The 19,587-nt window shown below is 45.9% G+C and overlaps 1 protein-coding gene across 1 annotated transcript in view; it reads right to left on the reverse strand.

Moving 5' to 3' along the window:
* Positions 1 to 650: 650 nt before the first annotated feature.
* The window catches only part of LOC135920845 (uncharacterized), a 74,512-nt gene continuing 55,575 nt past the window's right edge, over positions 651 to 19,587 (reverse strand). The window contains exon 4 of the mRNA XM_070529670.1: positions 651 to 726. Coding sequence (XP_070385771.1) covers positions 651 to 726 — 76 coding nt within the window. The remainder of the gene's footprint in view (positions 727 to 19,587) is intronic.

The following is a 19,587-nucleotide window of genomic DNA, read 5'->3' on the forward strand; positions in this document are numbered from 1 at the left end:
ACACACTGAATACTAGAAATATAGAAATCCACTGCTGTAAAATTAATGGTCAATCTCGGAAAGGGTCAGCTGAATTGGCCACAATGAATAATTTACTGAAGCTATAAAAGCTGCTTTTCTGAATAAAGTTTCCAAGACAAATACAGCAATATGCGTGTCATGTTTGCCGAGAATTCACAATTACCTGAAGCATATTTCCTTTGAGAATTAGTCCCAGGTGCCACAAGCACACTTAATGCAGAAGCTTGAAAGCAGTACAGTGACAGCCACACACCTCTACCACGTGGAATAAAAAAATCCCAGATGGTAGCACGCTACTCACTGAGTTAAAAAAACAAACCCATGTCATTTATTGAAATTGTTCTTTATTTTGAAAAGTTCAATTCAGAACAAGTTACTACAGAGTGTATTAATGTTTATGTCGGTTTCCATAATACATGCCCCTCTGTGGCAACAAAATGCTGCACATACGCAATCAGTCATGCATGCCCTCTTACAAAGAGTGCATTTTCTGAATGGAAACTGAGTGAATCAAGTGACAGGTGGCTCATTTTTAGTTGCAGGTAAACATGATGGCTGATAGCACTAAGGGCAAGTAATAGTAGTATAAACGTTATTTCTCTTAGTGGTTTGGGCAGTTGGTGCGTCCCTCAGTACAGGGCTCCACTGATCTCTGTGGTTTGCTGGGCTTGATCGAGAGGAGCTCTCTGGCTCTCAGCATCTCCACTAGTAAGCCGAACATCCCAGTGCCTGTTACTTGACACTTACGCTGTAAGGGGCGAATTGGAATTTGGAGCATGTAGTTTATACATTTATGTTGCGTGGTCAAGAGTTGGCAGCTCCCCGCACCAAGAACACATACTTTCATAGAATGCAGGGTGTATCTTACTGAGTATTTGTAGGTGTAGATATGTGTTAGTCTGTACACAGCGCCAATCCCTGGCCTGTTCTTCCATAAGGTTGGAGTGCGGGCGGCTGTATTTCTGCTTCTTTTTCCTAGTTTTCGAAGGTGTTGTGTGGGTCAATGGGAGTTTCTTGAAAGGACCGACTAGTGCTCGGATGCTTATTGCTCGAGCAGTTCGGTCCACCCTCTCATTTTTCTCGAGACCAGAGCATGCCGGGCACCAAACTACCACCTGGTGCAATTCTGTGACTTTTGTGTGGGACGGTACCGGTCATGCACGAACAGCATGCTGCCTTAGAATCCATCATGGCCAATGCAGATTGTTTCTTTTGCTTCTGCATCTCAAAAGGCCAGCGCTATGGCTGGCCACGGTGCAGGTTAAAGGGTTCCGAATGGAGGTTGTTATCGCTGTGGACTGACTGAAGGCCACTATTTTGAATTTGTCTGTTGCCACTCTACACGCATCTGTGTAGTATATGTCTGGATTTCTTTCACATTTATTTTGTAAAGCCTTTGATTGCGCTTTTCTTCTGCTTTGGTGGTGTTCCGTGCTCATATTCTTTGGGATTCGTAAAGCTAAAATTTTCTCTCTTGTTTTCCTGGGTAGAAAAACTTTTTTCTCAGCCATACTGCATTATTAGGAGATATCCCACCTTTTGTAACAGAGCCTTTCCTTGTTTTGTAGAATTGAGATGTTCTCTCTGAGGCGTGACCACATGTCATGTCATGTTCTTCATATGTGTTGTGAATACCAAGAGCCTCCAGCTTTTTGGCACTTGTGTTTTTGGGAGCCCTAGCTGCCCTGATGATGGAGCTCACTTTAGACATTTCAGCCTTATTTAGTTTTTGAAAGGGGAGGCTATAGGTCACCCTGCTAATAATCAATGCTCGCACAAGTCTGACTGCCTCTGCTTCTTTGAAGCCTCTTTGTTGTTTTGTGACTCCGTGGATCGTTTATGCCACATTCCTTGTTGTTTTAATGTTTCTAACATGTGTGATGCCCTGCTGTTGTCTTAGTACAAAAAGTCAGAATACATTCAGGTATGTGGACACCAAGGGCAAAAAACAAGGAAAAAATTGAGATTGGCTGGGGGGTTTGTTCTGATGCAGTGAAACGTAACCAAAGTCCAAGTATGCATTCTCACGACATCTGCACATGAACACGTTACTAAAATAGATTAAAGCCTTGCCGAGCAAACAAACTCGCAAGCCTCTTTGAATTTATTCCAATTGTACTTATCAGCACTGGTCAAACGTGCAATACATGACTATGAAAACGCAGTTAGTGTCTGTATACAGAAAAAAAATTGTAGGCTGTAACTGCCTGAAACTGTGATTTCTAATGCACAAACTTTTGTGCATAGACAATTTGATACAAGGAAGTGCTGGTACAGATTTCCCAGTGAAAATGCATGCAGTTTGAAGCTTGTATTCATTCAGTGGTCGGTATCCTTCTTTTTTACCCATCTTCATGATGCCTCCCGACCAGACGGGCTTCCGTCAAAACCTCGACTTCAGTTTGAAGCTTATTTCACAAAACCAAAAAAATGAACATAATTGTGTGCACACACTGCGTGCCTCCATTTAACACAGAAACAGGCTGGCTGTACGCATTGTTCATGCTGCATAACAGTAATTTGCCACCTGAAAAATAATGTTGCTGTGGCGCAAATCGCTCCCAGTTGAAAAAGACAACAAGAATTCCTGTCGCAACTACGGAAATTTCTGTTGTACGACAGAAGTTCCTGATGCTTCTGCAGTTGCGACAGACGTTTCTGACATTACGACAGAAATTATGATGCCCCAACAGAATCATCCTGCCGTGAAAACCAAGCGTTCTGAAGTCGGAACAGAAACGTTCTGTCGGGCAAGAAGAGTTCTGAAGTCGCAACAACAACTTTCTATCGCAACACCGATTCTGACGTCGCGACTGGAACTCTCTGTCGGGACTACACATTTTCGGTCGTGGCGTTAGAAATGTTCCACTTTCTGTCGCAGCGACATAATTTCTCACGCCGCGACAGAAGCGCTTTCAGTCGCGACGCTTTAAAATTGTATGTTAATTTCGCATCGGTGGTGTACCCTGTACTCTTCTCTTGCGTGGTATTCAGTCGTGCTTCTCTGAAGCCGGCAATGCTGATAGCACCGACACCGGCATTAAAGTCGACGTGGCCAATTGTTATAATTGTGCCGTGACGACGAAGCACCATAAACGCCCTACCGGACTCCTCAAAATCGGCCGCTGATGAAAATCATACCATCTGCGGGAATGGCAGCGTATCCGTTTTGTGTTATTTGGTAAGATGTGGCACACAGGCCTGTGGACTTACATGTGCCGTTACACTGACACAGTTAACGTCCCAGAAATATAGCATAAACTTTTACAAATCGAAAAATAAGTTTTGGGTTGTTCCACAAAGTTGCGTGAAAAGCTGTCTCGCTCGGGTCTCATTATTCTGGTACAGCGCTACCGAGAGAAGCTAGTATGCTGTCAGAATGAACAATCATCCACGAATTTTTATGTAGCTATTTTGCATTGAACACAGAATTATATGCGCGCTCAATAGTGTAGAGCGAGAGACAACTGTCTAAATTAGCAGTAACAACCTAACAGTGTCCCCGGTCACCGTTGTCTCTTTCTGTATTTCTTATTTAATATGGATATCCTACAGCAAAAGCGATGTTCTTTCACTGCACAATGTACCTGTAGATGGTAAGAATACTTTTACTTTTCTAGAGGTGCGGTAGTTGACGCGGAGGAAAGAAAACGCATCTTGGCTCTTAAAATGGAAATGTAAACATCAACGCAAAGTATTTCTGCAGCTAAACTGTAAGCAAGCCAGAGGCATAGCGTGGTGCAGTGGTACGATGCTGGGCTCGGGGTCCTCCGGTCCGAAGTTCAAATCCACTGCGGGCGGTTTATTTTTTTTCTTTTATTTTTCTTTTTTCTACTAACAAATTTACATAGCCTTAAAGAGGTCTCTGTCCATTTTTAATTGAATATTGATCAAGAACTTCAGGACGTCACACTACAGACAACAGAACGAAAGTCTAAAATTTCCTGTTGTGTTTTTCAAGTGGGCTGTCACAACCTATATCGACACTTAAGGCGAAATGGTTATCAAACACACCTGATGACGAAACTCTAACACTCTTTGACCCGCCGTGGTTGCTATAAGCATCCTTGGAGGTGTGCTTAGTATTAAGCACGAGGTGGCAGGATCAGGTCATGGTTCTGACACGTAAAACACGACAAATTAAAAAAGAAAAAGAAAAAACTTGAAACGTCTCTTTTTTGTGCGGCACTGGCTTCTTGAGTTTTCTTGAGAGGACCGATAAGTCTCAACACCGCGACATAACAGGTGTGAGCATTATGCGCATAACGCAATGCGTCCGCGCCATACTCACCACCGCAGCTTGAAAAGGCCGCGTGAAACATGAGGCAACTGGGCAAGCGGTAATCCGAAACGCACCGTTTCCAAAGCAGTCGACACCATACGCGGTCCGGTTTTGTGAGGACTGTGGGTAACGTTTAACTAGCCGCAGTCACATCGTGGTGCAGTAGGGAATGCCCGAGCATGGCCGCGCGAAACACGAAAGTGTATTGTAGTACACAGATCACGTACAAAGGATTGTAAAGGTGGCAGCGTTCAATTAGATTAGGAAAGTGCCAAAGAGGTATTATACACCGCGCGAGTTAGACTTTTCGTTAAAAGCAGGGGTGGTCACACTTCGTTTCATAATGAATGAAAGACTTACAGGGCCACTGAGATCTGCTATAAATAATGCAATATGCGCGAGTCCTTCTTTATTCGCTTTTTGATACAAATGATGGGCTGACAGCAACAAGCGAACACACGCGCCAATAAAAAAAACTACACAAAAAATTGTAAAAGTAGCAGAGTTGCATTAGATTACGAAATTCCAAAAGAGGTATTGTTATCCGAGCGAGTTAGCCCTGTCTTTTAAAGCAGGGGCGGCTACACTTCGTTTCATACTGAAAGACCTCCAGGGCTAGTGATATCTGCCATAAATTTTGCGATTGGCGCGATTCATTTCCTATTCTGTCTTTCATAAAAATGATGGGCTAACAGTAACAAACGAACACACGCGTTTATAAAAAAAACGACACTATATATTCTAAAGGTAGCAGCGTTGAACATGATTAGGAAATTTTAAAAGAGGTAATATTAACCGCGCGAGCTAGACTTGTCGTTGAAAGCAGGGGTGGTCAAACTTTGTTTCATACTGAAACAAAGACCTACAGGGCTGCTGACATCTGCTATAAATAATGCGATATGCCCGAGTCCTTCTTTATTCGCTTTTTGATACAAATGATGGGCTGACAGCAACAAGCGAACACATGCGCCAATTAAAAAACGACACAAAAACTTGTAAAAGTAGCAGAGTTGCATTAGATTACGAAATTCCAAAAAAGGTATTGTTATCCGAGCGAGTTAGCCTTGTTTTTTAAAGCAGGGGCGGCCACACTTCGTTTCATACTGAAAGAGAGACCAACAGGGCAACTAACATCTGCTATAAATATTGCAATATGCGCGATTCCTTTAAATATTCGCTTTTTGACACAAATAATGGGCAAACAGTAACAAGTGAAGACACGCGTCTATATAAAACTGACACAATAAATCGTAGAGGTAGCAGAGTTGCATGAGTTTAGGAAATTGCAAAAGTGGTATTATTAACCAAGCGAGTTAGCCCTGTCGTTAAAAGCAGAGGCGGCCACACTTCGTTTCATACTGTAAGAAAGACCTACAGGGCTACAGACATCAGCTATAAAGAATGCAATACGCGCGATTACATTATTATTCGCTTTTTAATACAAAATTGGCTAACAATAGTAAGTGAACACACGCGTCTGTAAAAAAACGTCACCGAAGATTGTAAACATAGCAGAGTTGCATGAGAGTAGGAAATTGCAAAAGTGGTATTATTAACCGAGCGAGTTAGCCCTGTCGTTAAAAGCAGGGGCGCCCACACTTCGTTTCATAATGTAAGAGAGACCTACAGGGCTACAGACATCTGCTATAAAGAATGCAATATGCGCGATTCCATAATTATTTGCTTTTTGATACAAATAATGACCTAACAGTAGTAAGTGAACACACGCGTCTATAAAAAAACGACACCGAAGATTGTAAACATAGCAGAGTATCATGAGATTAGGAAATTGCAAAAGAAGTATTATTAACCAAGCGAGTTACACCTATGGTTGAAAGCATGGGTGGCCACACTTCGTTCCATACTGAAAAAACACCTACAGGGCTACTGACATCTGCTATAAATGATGCAATATGCACGATTCCATTATTATTCGCTTTTTGATACAAATGATGGGCTAACAGTAAAAAGTGAATACACGCGTCTATATAAAAATGACACAAAAATTTTAAAGGTTGCAGAGTTGCATGAGATTAGAAAATTGCAAAAGACGTATTAATAACAGAGCGAGTTTGACCTGTCGTTGAAAGCAGGTGCGGACACTGTTCGTTTCATACTGAAAGAAAGACCTATATACAGGGTTACTGAGATCTGCAAAAAATTATGCATTATGCGCGATTTCTTTATTATTCGTTTTTTCATACAAATGATGGGCTAACAGTAACAAGTGAACACACGCGTCTATATAAATATGACACAAGAAATTGTAAAGGTAGCAAGGTTGCATGAGATTAGGAAATTGCAAAAGTGGTATTATTAACGTAGCGAGTTAGACCTGTCGTTGAAAGCAGGGGGGCCACACTTCGTTTCATTCTGAAAGACCTCCAGGGCTTCTGACATCTGCTGTAAACGGTGCAACATGCGCGATTCCTTTATTATTCCCTTTTTGATACAAATGATGGGCTAAGAGTAGCAAGCAAACACACCCGTTTATAAACAAAAAATACACAAAGGTATATAAACGTAGCAGATGTGCGTGAATTACGAAATTGCAAAAAAATGTATTATAAACCGAGCGAGTTAGACCTGTCCTTGAATGCAGGGGCGGCCACACTTCGTTTCATACTGAAACAAAGACCTACAGGGCAACTGACATCTGCGATAACTAATGCAATATGCGCGATTCTTTAATTATTCGCTTCTTGATACAAATGATGGGCTAACAGTAACAAGCGAACACAGCACAAACAATTGTAAAGGTAGCAGAGTTGCATGAGCTTAGGAAATATCAAAAGAGGTATTATTATCCGAGCGAGTAAGACCTGTCATTGAAAGAAGGGGCGGCCACAGTTTGTTTCATACTGAAAGAAAGATGTATATACAGGTTTACTGACATCTGCTATAAATAATGCAATATGCGCGACTCCTTTATTATTCGCTTGTTGATACAAATAATGGGCTAAGAGTAACAAGCGAACACACCAGTTTATAAAAGAAACGAGACAAAAGATTGTAAACTAAGCAGAGTTGCATGAGATTGGGAAATTGCAAAAGAGGCATTATTAATCGAGCTAGTTAAACCTGTCGTTGAAAGCAGGGGCAGCCACACTTTGTTTCATACTGAAAGAAAGAACTACAGGGCTACTAACATCTCCTATAAATAATCCAAAATGCGCGATTCCTTATTATTCGCTTTTTGATACAAATAATGAGCTAACAGTAACAAGTGAGCGCACGTGCCTAAGAAAAAACTACACAAGAAATTTTAAATGTAGCAGAGTTGCATGAGATTAGGAAATTGCAAAAGAGGTATTATTAACTGCGCAAGTTATACTTGTCATTGAAGCAGGGGTGGCCACACTTCGTTTGATAATGAAAGAAAGACCTACAGGGCAACTGACATATGCTATAGATTGTGCAATATGCGCGATTCCTATATTATTCGCCTTTTGGTACAAATGATGGGCTAACAGTAACAAGAGAACACACACGCCCATAAAAAATGACACAAAAGATTTTAAAGGTAGCAGAGTTTCTTGAGATTAGGAAATTGCAAAAGAGGCATTATTAACCGAGTTAATTTGACCTGTCGTTGGAAGCAGGTGTGGGCACTGTTCGTTTCATACTGAAAGAAAGACCTACATACAGGGTTACTGACATCTGCAAAATATTATGCTATATGCGCGATTTCCTTATTAATCGCTTTTTGATACAAATGATGGGCTAACAGTAACAAGTGAACACACGCGTCTATATAAATATGACACAAAAAATTGTAAAGGTAACAGAGTTTCATGACAGGAAATTGCAGAAGAAGTATTATTAACCGAGCGAGTTATACCTGGTGTTAAAAGCAGGGGCAGCCACACTTCGTTCCATAATGAAAGAAAGACCTAGAGGGCTACTGACATCTGCTATAAATAACGCAATATGTGCGATTCCTTTATTATTCGCTTTTTGATACAAATAATGGGTTACAGTAGCAAGCGAACACACCCGTTCATAAACAAAAAATACACAAAAGTATATAAACGTAGCAGAGTTGCGTGAATTACGAAATTACAAAAAAGGTATTATAAACCGAGCGAGCTAGACCTGTCGTTGAAAGCAGGGGTGGCCACACTTCGTTTCGCACTGCAAGAAAAACCTACAAGGCGCCTGACATCTCCTATAAATAGTGCAATATGCACGATTCCTTTATTATTCGCTTTTTGATAGAAATGATGGGCTAACAGTAACAAGCGAACGCACACGTCTATATAAAAACGACACAAAAAATTGTAAAGGTAGGAGAGTTGCATGAAATTAGGAAATTGCGAAAGGGGAATTCTTACCCGAGCGAGTTAGACCTATCTTTGAAAGCAGGGGCAGCCACACTTCGTTTCGTAACTTCATTTTTCCTTGCGTGCCGCTACAAGGCACGCAAGGAAAAACCTTATCGAATTTGGTAAGCGCCAGCCCAATTCTCCCCCGTTTCAGGTAAGGTTTAATAAGCTTTTTATTGGTAGGCAATCCTTCCTATACGACCCAACAAGTGACTGCGTCAAGCAAATCACGCATGCACTGCCTGATGGCGCGGCCACAGCTGTCAGTCCCGGCAGACCCTTTGCTACTTAGGAACACACGAGGGGTAATGGCATTCTTTCATCAGCACATGTCACAGTGGTTCTTGCTAATGTAAGAAGTGTGATAAAGAAGCGCGAAGCAATTAACTCTATCGTCGACAACTGCGGTGCCGGTATAATCGCTCTAACTGAAACGTGGTTGCATCCTCAGGTGTACAACTGTGAAATTTTTGACGTATCCCGCTTTCATATCTTCCATTGTGATCGCATGGCTGGCCACGGTGGAGGTGCACTGCTTGCCATTTCGAAATTTTTGCCTTGTCATCACGTTACCTTTCACAGCAACCTAGAAATAGTGTGCGCCTGCGTTGACCTAGGCCATCGAAAATTTGTTTTCTCGGTTTATTACCGCCCTCCCTCTTACCCGTCTTCTCTCACTCCCGAACTTCATGACGCACTACACACACTTTTTTGTGCTGCATCCAAAAGCACCTGTTATATTAATGGGGGACTTTAACTTCCCGAACATAAATTGGAATGCTGATCCACCTGCTTGTTATCCATATTCTTCAAAGTGTAATGAATTTCTTGATCTTTGTTCTTTATTTTCTTTAACTCAACTAGTCTCTGAACCAACAAGAATTTCAAAGGGTACTGCCAATATCTTAGACTTGATATTTTGCTCTCATCCTGACCTTATGACGAATGTTTCATGTATACCTGGTGTAAACGACCATCTAGTTCTTTCATTTAACGTTACGACTCCTCTGTCAAAGCCGGCTGTTAAAAAAAGGTAATATATGACTACGAGAAGGCAAACTTTAACGATATAAACTTGGAATTATCAAACTTCCTCGACCTCTTTTTAAGTAACTTCGAGGATCTGAACAACTTCGAAGCAACTGACCACGGCGGCGGTCAGACCTGCGACGCAGCAGAGGGTGCTAAGAATCACTGGGTCCGGACAGGCCGCCATTGGAATATGAACCTGGTAACGTTTCACGCTAGAACGTTATCTAGTGAGGCGAGTCTATCAGTGCTATTGGAGAAATTAGAGGGCAGTAAATGGGATATAATAGGGCTCAGTGAAGTTAGGAGGCCAAAAGAAGCATATACAGTGCTAAAAAGCGGGCACGTCCTGTGCAATCCGGGCTTAGCGGAGAGAAGAGAACTAGGCGTCGGGTTCCTGAATAATAGGAATATAGCTGGTAACATACAGGAATTCTATAGCATTAACGAGAGGGTGGCAGGTCTTGTTGTGAAACTTAAAAAGAGATACAAAATGAAGATTGTACAGGTCTACGCCCCTACATCCAGTCATGATGACCAGGAAGTCGAAAGCTCCTATGAAGACTTGGAATCGGCGATGGGTAGAGTGAAAACTAAATACACTATACTCATGGGCGACTTTAATGCCAAGATAGGCAAGAAGCAGGCTGGAGACAAGGCAGTAGGGGAATACGGCATAGGCACTAGAAATATCAGGGGAGAGTTATTTGTAGAGTTTGCAGAACAGAATAATATGAGGATAATGAATACCTTCTTCCGCAAGCGGGATAGCCGAAAGTGGACGTGGAGGAGCCCGAACGGCGAGACTAGAAATGAAATAGACTTCATACTCTGCGCTAACCCCGGCATCATACAAGATGTGGACGTGCTCGACAAGGTGCGCTGCAGTGACCACAGGATGGTAAGAACTCGAATTAGCCTAGACCTGAGAAGGGAACGGAAGAAGCTGGTACATAAGAAACCGATCAATGAGTTATCGGTAAGAGGGAAAATAGAGGAATTCCAGATCAAGCTACAGAACAGGTATTCGGCTTTAACTGAGGAAGAGGACCTTAGTGTTGAAGCAATGAACGACAATTCTGTGAGCTTCATTAAGGAGTGTGCAATAGAAGTCGGTGGTAACTCCGTTACGCAGGATACCAGTAAACTATCGCAGGAGACGAAAGATCTGATCAAGAAACGCCAATGTATGAAAGCCTCTAACCCTACAGCTAGAATAGAACTGGCAGAACTTTCGAAGTCAATCAACAAGCGCAAGACAGCTGACCTAAGGAAGCATAATATGGATAGAATTGAACATGCTCTCGGGAACGGAGGAAGCCTAAAAACAGTGAAGAAGAAACTAGGAATTGGCAAGAATCAGAATTATGCGTGAAGAGACAAAGCCGGCAATATCATTACTAATATGTATGAGATAGTTCAAGTGGCTGAGGAGTTCTATAGAGATTTATACAGTACCCGTGGCACCCACAGTACCAGTGGCATCCACGACGATAATGGAAGAGAAAATAGTCTAGAGTAATTCGAAATCCCACACGTAACGCCGGAAGAATTAAAGAAACCCTTGGGAGCTATGCAAAGGGGGAGGCAGCTGGGGGTGATCAGGTAACAGCAGATTTGTTGAAGGATGGTTGGCAGATTGTTCTAGAGAAACTGGCCACCCTGTATACGCAATGCCTCATGACGTCGAGCGTACCGGAATCTTGGAAAAACGCTAACATAATCCTAATCCATAATAAAGGGGACGGCAAACACTTGAAAAATTATAGGCCGATCAGCTTACTGTCCATTGCCTACAAACTATTTACTAAGGTAGTCGCATATAGAATCATGAATACCTTAGGCTTCTCTCAAGCAAAGGACCAGGCAGGATTCCGTAAAGGTTACTCAACAATAGATCATATTCACACTATCAATTAGGTGATAGAGAAATGTGCGGAATATAACCAACCCCGACTTATAGCTTTCATTGATTACGAGAAAGCGTTTGATTCTGTCGAAACCTTAGCAGTCATGGAGGCATTACGCAATCAGGGTGTAGACGAGCCATATGTCAAAATACTGAAAGATATCTATAGCGGCTCCACAGCCACCGTAGTCCTCCATAAAAAAAAAGCAACAAAATCCCAATAAAGAAAGGCGTCAGGCAGGGAGATACGATCTCTACAATGCTATTCACAGCATGTTTACAGGAGGTATTCAGAGACCTGGATTGGGAAGAATTGGGGATAAAATTTAATGGAGAATACCTTAGTAACTTGCGATTCGCTGATGATATTGCCTTGCTTAGTAACTCAGGGGACCAATTGCAATGCATGCTCACTGACCTGGAGAGGAAAGCAGAAGAGTGGGTCTAAAAATTAATCTGCAAAAAACTAAAGTAATGTTTGACAGTCTAGGAAGAGATCAGCAGTTTACATTAGGCAGCGAGGCACTGGAAGTCGTAAGGGAATACATCTACTTAGGGCAGGTAGTGACTGCGGATCCGGATCATGAGACAGAAATAATCAGAGGAATAAAAATGGGCTGGGGTGCGTTTGGCAGGCATTCTCAGATCATGAACAGCAGGTTTCCATTATCCCTCAAGAGAAAAGTATATAATAGCTGTGTCTTACCAGTACTCACTTACGGCGCAGTAACCTGGAGGCTTACGAAAAGAGTTCTACTCAAATTGAGGACGACGCAACGAGGTATGGAAAGAAGAATGATAGGTGTAACGTTAAGGGATAAGAAAAGAGCAGATTGGGTCAGGGAACAAATGCGAGTTAATGACATCTTAGTTGAAATCAAGAAAAAGAAATGGGCATTGGCAGGACATGTAATGAGGAGGGAAGATAACCGATGGTCATTAAGGGTTGCGGACTGGATTCCAAGGGAAGGGAAGCGTAGCAGGGGGCGGCAGAAAGTTAGGTGGGCGGATGAGATTAAGAAGTTTACAGGGACAGCATGGCCACAATTAGTACATGACCGGGTTTGTTGAAGAAATATGGGAGAGGCCTTTGCCCTGCAGTAGGCGTAACCAGGCTGATGATGATGATGATGTATTATATGATCGAACTCCAAGGCGCCTTGGTTTAATTCTCACCTATAGAGGCTTTGCAATCGTAAAAAGCGCCTGTACCACATCGCAAAAAAATGTTACATAGTATCTAAGTGGGACGCTTACAAGGACGCCAGCGAAGCTCACATAGCAGCTAAAAAACTCGCTAAAAGTATGTTTCAAGAACACACTTAGCCTACAATACTTACAGAAGACCCGAAAAAGTTTTGGCGCATCATAAACCCTTCCAAAGATGATACAGTAACCTTAGCTGATTCTAGTGGATCAAAATTGCCCGACGCTGAATGTCCCCGAACCCTAAACTCCCTATTCGGCGGTAATTTCGTTCTATGTCCTGATCCTGTGTTTCCCACCCTAAATAGCTGCAGTTACCCGGCCATGGATTTTACTAGGATCGAGCCACTTGGCGTAGAAAATTTAATTAAAATCTAAAGATGTCGTCAAGCCCTGGTCCAGACCTAGTTACCGCAAAGTTTTTGAAAAACACTTTTGTTTGCTCATCTTTATTACTTTCAAAAATATTCCAGCAATCTTTGGACACCCATCAACTCGCTGCAGACTGGAAAATTCGGAAGGTGGTTCCACTTCACAAGTCCGGCAACAAATGCTCACCTCATAACTACCGCCTCATTTCCCTCTCTAGCATTCCTTGTAAAGTACTCGAACATATCTCGTTTTCTCATTTAGTTAAGCACTTGCATGACAACTCATTCTTCACACGTGCTCAGCACGGTTTCCGCAAACATTCGTCCTGTGAAACACAACTGCTTTCGTTCACTCACGACCTTCATCTTAATCTTGATAAACGTTCATGCGCAGACTGTGTTTTCTTCGACTTTGAAAAGGCTTTCGACAAGGTATGTCACAAACTACTCATTTTTAATCTTGGTAAACTAAATCTTGACGCTAATCTGTTTTCATGGCTAGAGCGCATTCTTCTTAATCAATCCCAGCTCTTTGCATTTAATAACCACTTCTCTACATTTAGCCCTGTTGAATCTGGCGTTCCTCGAGGTTCAGTGCTAGTCCCTCTCCTTTCTTTAATTTATATTGACACTTGTACTTATCTCTATCGGGCGACCACGTTTCGCAGCCGAAGAAATGTTATCGCACAGCGCGGGACGCGCCTGCATGTATCCGAATGTTCTGGAAAGTTATCGATGCTTCTATCCGCAGTCTGTTGTCGCCGAACCTTGGGTTATCTGATTTCATCGCTTGACGCGAATGGTGTAGAACTTTGTAGAAGGCATGCGGGTCCCGAATATTAGTCTGGAAAATTCGATGAATACTGTATAAAAGCTGTCGCGCTTGACCAGCTGATCAGATTTTCGACGATCGCCGACTGTGTTCACCGCTATCGTTGCGCTTTATGTGTAGCCTGTTTTGTGGGCACAGGTTCGCCCAATAAAAGCTAGTTTTGTCTTTCACAGTGCAGCTACTGTGTTCTTTACCGTCACTACCACGTGACATCTGTTGGAGGTGCTAGTGCGTTCATGTACCGAACGCCTCCGAGAAGCCGCGATCCAAGCCCGAAGCCCGAGGACAAAACTAACATCGCCCAAGACCAGCGTGCCAGCCGCAGACTGCAAGGACTGCCCCTAGAGCAAGGACTTCTACCTCAGCCTACAAAGAAGATCGTGGTCAAAGCAACCCCAATGGCTGCCCCAGCGTCCCCCGTTATCCTACAACAACCTCAGGACCCACCGACCTTTCATGGAGCAGCGACTGAAGACCCAGAATCCTGGCTGGAGACCTATGAACGAATCGCGACTATTAACAACTGGGACTCCGACGACAAGCTGCGGCATGTATACTTTGCCTTATAAGATGCCACCAGAACATGGTTTGAGAACCGGGAGTCGACCTTGACGACATGGGACCTCTTCCTTACCGGCTTCCTGCGCACCTTTACGAGCGTCACGCGCAAGGAAAGGGCCGAAGCCATGCTGGACGCCCGAGTGCAGCTGCCTAATGAGAACGCTGCCATCTTCACGGAAGAAATGAACCGTCTGTTCCGCCATGCCGACCCGGATATTCCCGAGGAGAAGAAAGTCCGCCTTCTCATGCGTGGTGTGAAGGAAGAACTTTTCGGCGCAATGATACGAAGCCCACCGAAGACCGTCGAAGAGTTCCTTCGCGAGGCCACCAGCTTCGAGAAGACACTCGAAATGCGGAACCGGCAATTCAAGCGCCGTACAAGCTCTACTCACTACGCAGGGATTCAATCACTGGCCACGGACGACCTGCGCGAGACCATCAGGGCCATTGTGCGCGAAGAACTGCGCAAGGTCTTGCCTTCGTCGCAGCCTCAAGTGGCCTGGATAGCCGACATCGTGAAAGAAGAGGTGCACCGATCGCTTGGAGTTCCTCAGGTGCAACCAGAATCACCACAGCCGCAGCCGGAAGCGATGACCTACGCCGCCGTCGCACGCCGTCAAGGCCCCCCTCCGCGACCGCGCCAGGGCCCGGTGACGCCGCAATTCCGTCGTCCGCCGCCGCCGCCGCCAGCACGCCCACCCGCCTCCCAGCGCACCAACGCGAGGAAGACGGACATTTGGCGAGCCCCTGACCACCGCCCGCTCTGCTATCACTGCGGAGAAGCCGGCCATGTGTACCACCGATGCCCATACCGCGACTTGGGACTGAGAGGGTTCGCCATAAATGCGCCGCGTCCACAGCTTGGCGAGCGCCCACATGACATCGCCGATTACCTCGCCGCTCCTCAGTGGAGCCCTCGACGGCCGTCCCGTTCACCGTCACCAGGCCGCTACCTGTCGCCGCAGCGCCGACCATACACCGGCCCAGCCCGGGGCCGCTCTGCGAGCCCATATCCGGAAAACTAAAAGCAGCAACCGATGTAGGTGCGCCTGCTGTTCGTCGAACTGACGAAGATCCTCCGCCGCCGACAAAGACGACGAAGAAACCATCTCGACGACCTAATGACGTCACGCCGCCATTCCTGCGAAGTCAGGAAGCCAAGACTACACCGACGAAAGACGGCTTGACGACGCGACGTTCCAGCTTCAGTTCAACACGACGCAGCCGTGATCCGACGCCGAGACCTAACTGTAACGCCAGACAAAGAACCACCGACCTCGACGTGCTCCTCGACGGCCATGCTGTTACCGCCTTATTGGACACAGGGGCTGATTACTCCGTCATGAGTGGACACATCGCCGCCCAGTTGAAGAAGGTTAAGATTGCATGGGAAGGCCCTCAAATTCGCACCGCTGGAGGACACCTGATTACGCCGACTGGAATCTGCACGGCAAGAATCACCATTCATGACCGGACTTACCCTGCCACCTTCGTTATCCTCCAACAGTGTTCACGAGACGTCATTCTCGGTATGGACTTCCTGAACCAACACGGCGCAGTCATCAACCTGAAGTCGAAGTCAATAACGCTGTCGGAAGATAAAGCGATACCGCCGGAGAGCCCTCGTAGTCACCACGCCTTGAGTGCGCTCGAAGATCAAGTGAGCATCCCGCCCCGCTCCAGCATTGTTATTTCGGTAGGGATCGAAATACCCGCTGACGTAGAAGGTGTCATCGAAGGCGACCAACGTCTACTGCTAGACCGTGAACTTTGCGTCGCAAGAGGGATCGCTCGACTGCACGGAGGAAACACGAAGGTGTTGCTGACAAACTTCAGCCAGGAGTTCAAGCACATCAACAAGGGCACGACGATTGCGTACATCGAGGAAATTCTGGAAACCAGTAATACGTTTGTCCTCTCGGATTCCGCCGCATCTACCCCGAAGACCATGGTTCCCGAACAAGACTACAACATTATTCCAAGTCCCCCAGTGATTAAGCAACAGCAGCTCAGAAGTCTGCTCCGACGATACAAAGGCTGCTTTTCGACGTCATCGAGGATTCGACAAACACCGGTCGCCAAGCATCGCATAATCACCGAAGAGTACGTTCGACCACTCCGCCAAAGCCCTTACCGAGTTTCGCAGCGAGAACGCTAAGCTATAAGAGAACAAGTCGACGAAATGCTGCGCGACGGCACCATCCAGCCGTCGAAAAGCCCGTGGGCATCGCCTGTTGTCCTGGTGAAGAAAAAGGACGGAACCCTACGTTTCTGCGTCGATTATCGTCGTCTGAACAAGATCACGAAGAACGACATTTACCCCCTTCCATGGATAGACGACACATTGGAACGGCTCTGCAACGCTAAGCACTTCTCCTCGATGGACCACAAAACTGGCTATTGGCAAATAGAAATCGACGAAGGAGATCGCGAAAAGACCGCCTTCATCACCCCAGACGGCCTCTACGAGTTCAAGGTTATGCCATTTGGACTGTGCTCGGAGCCTGCAACGTTCCAGCGCGTGATGGACACGGTTTTAGCGGGATTGAAATGGCAGACCTGTCTCGTTTGCTTGGATGACGTCGTTGTATTCGCCGAAAATTTCGACGATCACCTTAGGCGGCTTGCGACAGTGTTAGAAGCCATCAAGTCATCAGGGCTCACTCTGAAGCCAGAAAAATGCCGCTTCGCTTACGATGAGCTTCTGTTCCTAGGCCACGTCATCAGTAAATCGGAGTACGCCCCGACCCCCAGAAAACAGCTGCCATCGCAACGTTCCCGCATCCCACCGACAAGAAGGCAGTGGGTAGATTCCTTGGCATGTGTGCCTACTACAGGCGCTTTGTGAAGGACTTTTCACGCATCGCCGAGCCGTTGACACGTCTAACGAAATGTGATGTTGAGTTCAAGTGGGAAACACCGCAGGCTGACGCATTTGAAGAACTCAAACGACGCATGCAGTCGCCGCCAGTACTTGCTCATTTTGACGACTACGCCGATACAGAAATCCATACTGACGCCAGTAGCCTAGGCCTCGGTGCCGTTCTAGTCCAGAGGAAAAACGGAGTCGAACAGGTGATATCTTGCGCTAGCCAGTCGCTGTCAAAAGCGCAAGGCAACTATTCTACGACCGAAAAGGAATGCCTCACGATCGTTTGGGCTACAGCTAAAGTTCGCCCTCATCTTTATGGCAGGCCATTCGAAGTCGTCTGTGACCATCACGCGTTGTGTTGGCTAGCAAGTATAAAGGATCCTTCAGGACGACTGGTGCGGTGGAGCTTCAGACTACAAGAATGCGACATCAATGTAACCTAAAAGTCCGGACGAAAACACTCCGATGCCGATTGCCTATCACGCGCCCCCATTGACCCGCCGCCGCAAGATGACGAAGATGACGACGCCTTCCTTGGAATGATAAGCGCGGAAGACTTCGCTGAACAGCAACGGGCAGACCCGGAGCTAAAAAGCCTCGTGGAATATTTGGAAGGGCACACCGACGTTGTCCCCAGGGCATTTAAGCGTGGATTATCTTCCTTCACGCTTCAAAGCAATCTACTCGTGAAGAAGAACTTCTCACCAGTACACGCCAACTACCTTCTTGTTGTCCCGTCAGGACTTCATCCAGAATTATTGCACGCCCTACATGACGATCCGACCGCTGGACACCTCGGATTTTCCCGGACACTATCGAGGATACAAGAAAAGTATTATTGGCCGCGCCTGACCGCCGACGTCGCCCGTTATGTCAGAGCATGCTGAGACTGTTAGCGACGCAAGACACCGCCGACAAGGCCAGCCGGATTACTACAGCCAATCGAGTCTCCTTGCCGACCATTCCAGCAGATCGGGATGGACTTGCTGGGACCCTTTCCGACGTCAACAACCGGAAATAAGTGGATCGTCGTGGTGACGGACTACTTCACCCGCTTCGCTGAAACTAAAGCACTGCCGAAAGGTGTCGCAGCCGAAGTGGCGAAATTCTTTGTCGAAAACATCCTGCTGCGACATGGCGCCCCAGAAGTCCTCATCACCGACAGAGGAACGGCCTTTACTGCGGAGCTCACCGAAGCAATACTGAAATACAGTCAAACAAGGCACAGGAGGACAACGGCCTACCATCCGCAGACGAATGGTCTTACGGAGCGGCTGAATAAGACCCTTGCCGACATACTAGCGATGTACGTCGACGTCGAACACAAGACCTGGGATGCCGTCCTGCCGTACGTAACATTCGCCTACAACACGGCGATGCAAGGAACAACACAGATCACGCCGTTCAAACTGGTCTACGGCAGGAACCCGATGACGACGCTCGACGCCATGCAGCCGCACGTCACTGACGAGGAGAACGTTGACGTCGCTAGCTATCTCCAGCGCGCCGAAGAAGCACGACAGCTCGCCCGCCTGCGAATCAAGAGCCAGCAGAGGACCGACAGCCGACAATACAACCTCCGACGACGCTTCGTCGAGTACCAACCTGGCGACCGTGTTTGGGTCTGGACCCCGATACGCTGACGAGGACTCAGTGAGAAACTACTCCGACACTATTTCGCACCCTACAAGGTCATCCGACGTATTGGCGCTCTGGACTATGAGGTCGTGCCAGACGGCATTTTGCATTCACAGCGGCGCCGCGCACGATCTGAAGTGGTCCACGTGGTGCGCCTTAAACCCTTTTACGGACGCTGACGAAATTCCTTATTTTTTGTTGTTTTCTTTACTACGGGTGTTTTTATTTCGCTTGTATGTAGCATCGGGTCGATGCTTTTTAAGAGGGGGGTATTGACACGTGTACCTATCTCTATCGGGCGACCACGTTTCGCCGCTGAACAAATCTCATCGCACAGCGCGGGACGCGCCTGCATGTATCCGAATTTTTTGGAAAGTTATCGATGCTTCTATCGGCAGTTTGTTGTCGCCGAACCTTGGGTTATCTGAATTCATCGCTTGACGCGAATGGTGTAGAACTTTGTAGTAGGCATGCGGGTCCCGACGAGTAGTCTGGAAAATTCGATGACTACTGTATAAAAGCTGTCGCGCTTGACCAGCTG

Source organism: Dermacentor albipictus, unplaced genomic scaffold (assembly GCF_038994185.2).
Source record: "Dermacentor albipictus isolate Rhodes 1998 colony unplaced genomic scaffold, USDA_Dalb.pri_finalv2 scaffold_27, whole genome shotgun sequence".
Lineage (NCBI taxonomy): Eukaryota > Metazoa > Arthropoda > Arachnida > Ixodida > Ixodidae > Dermacentor > Dermacentor albipictus.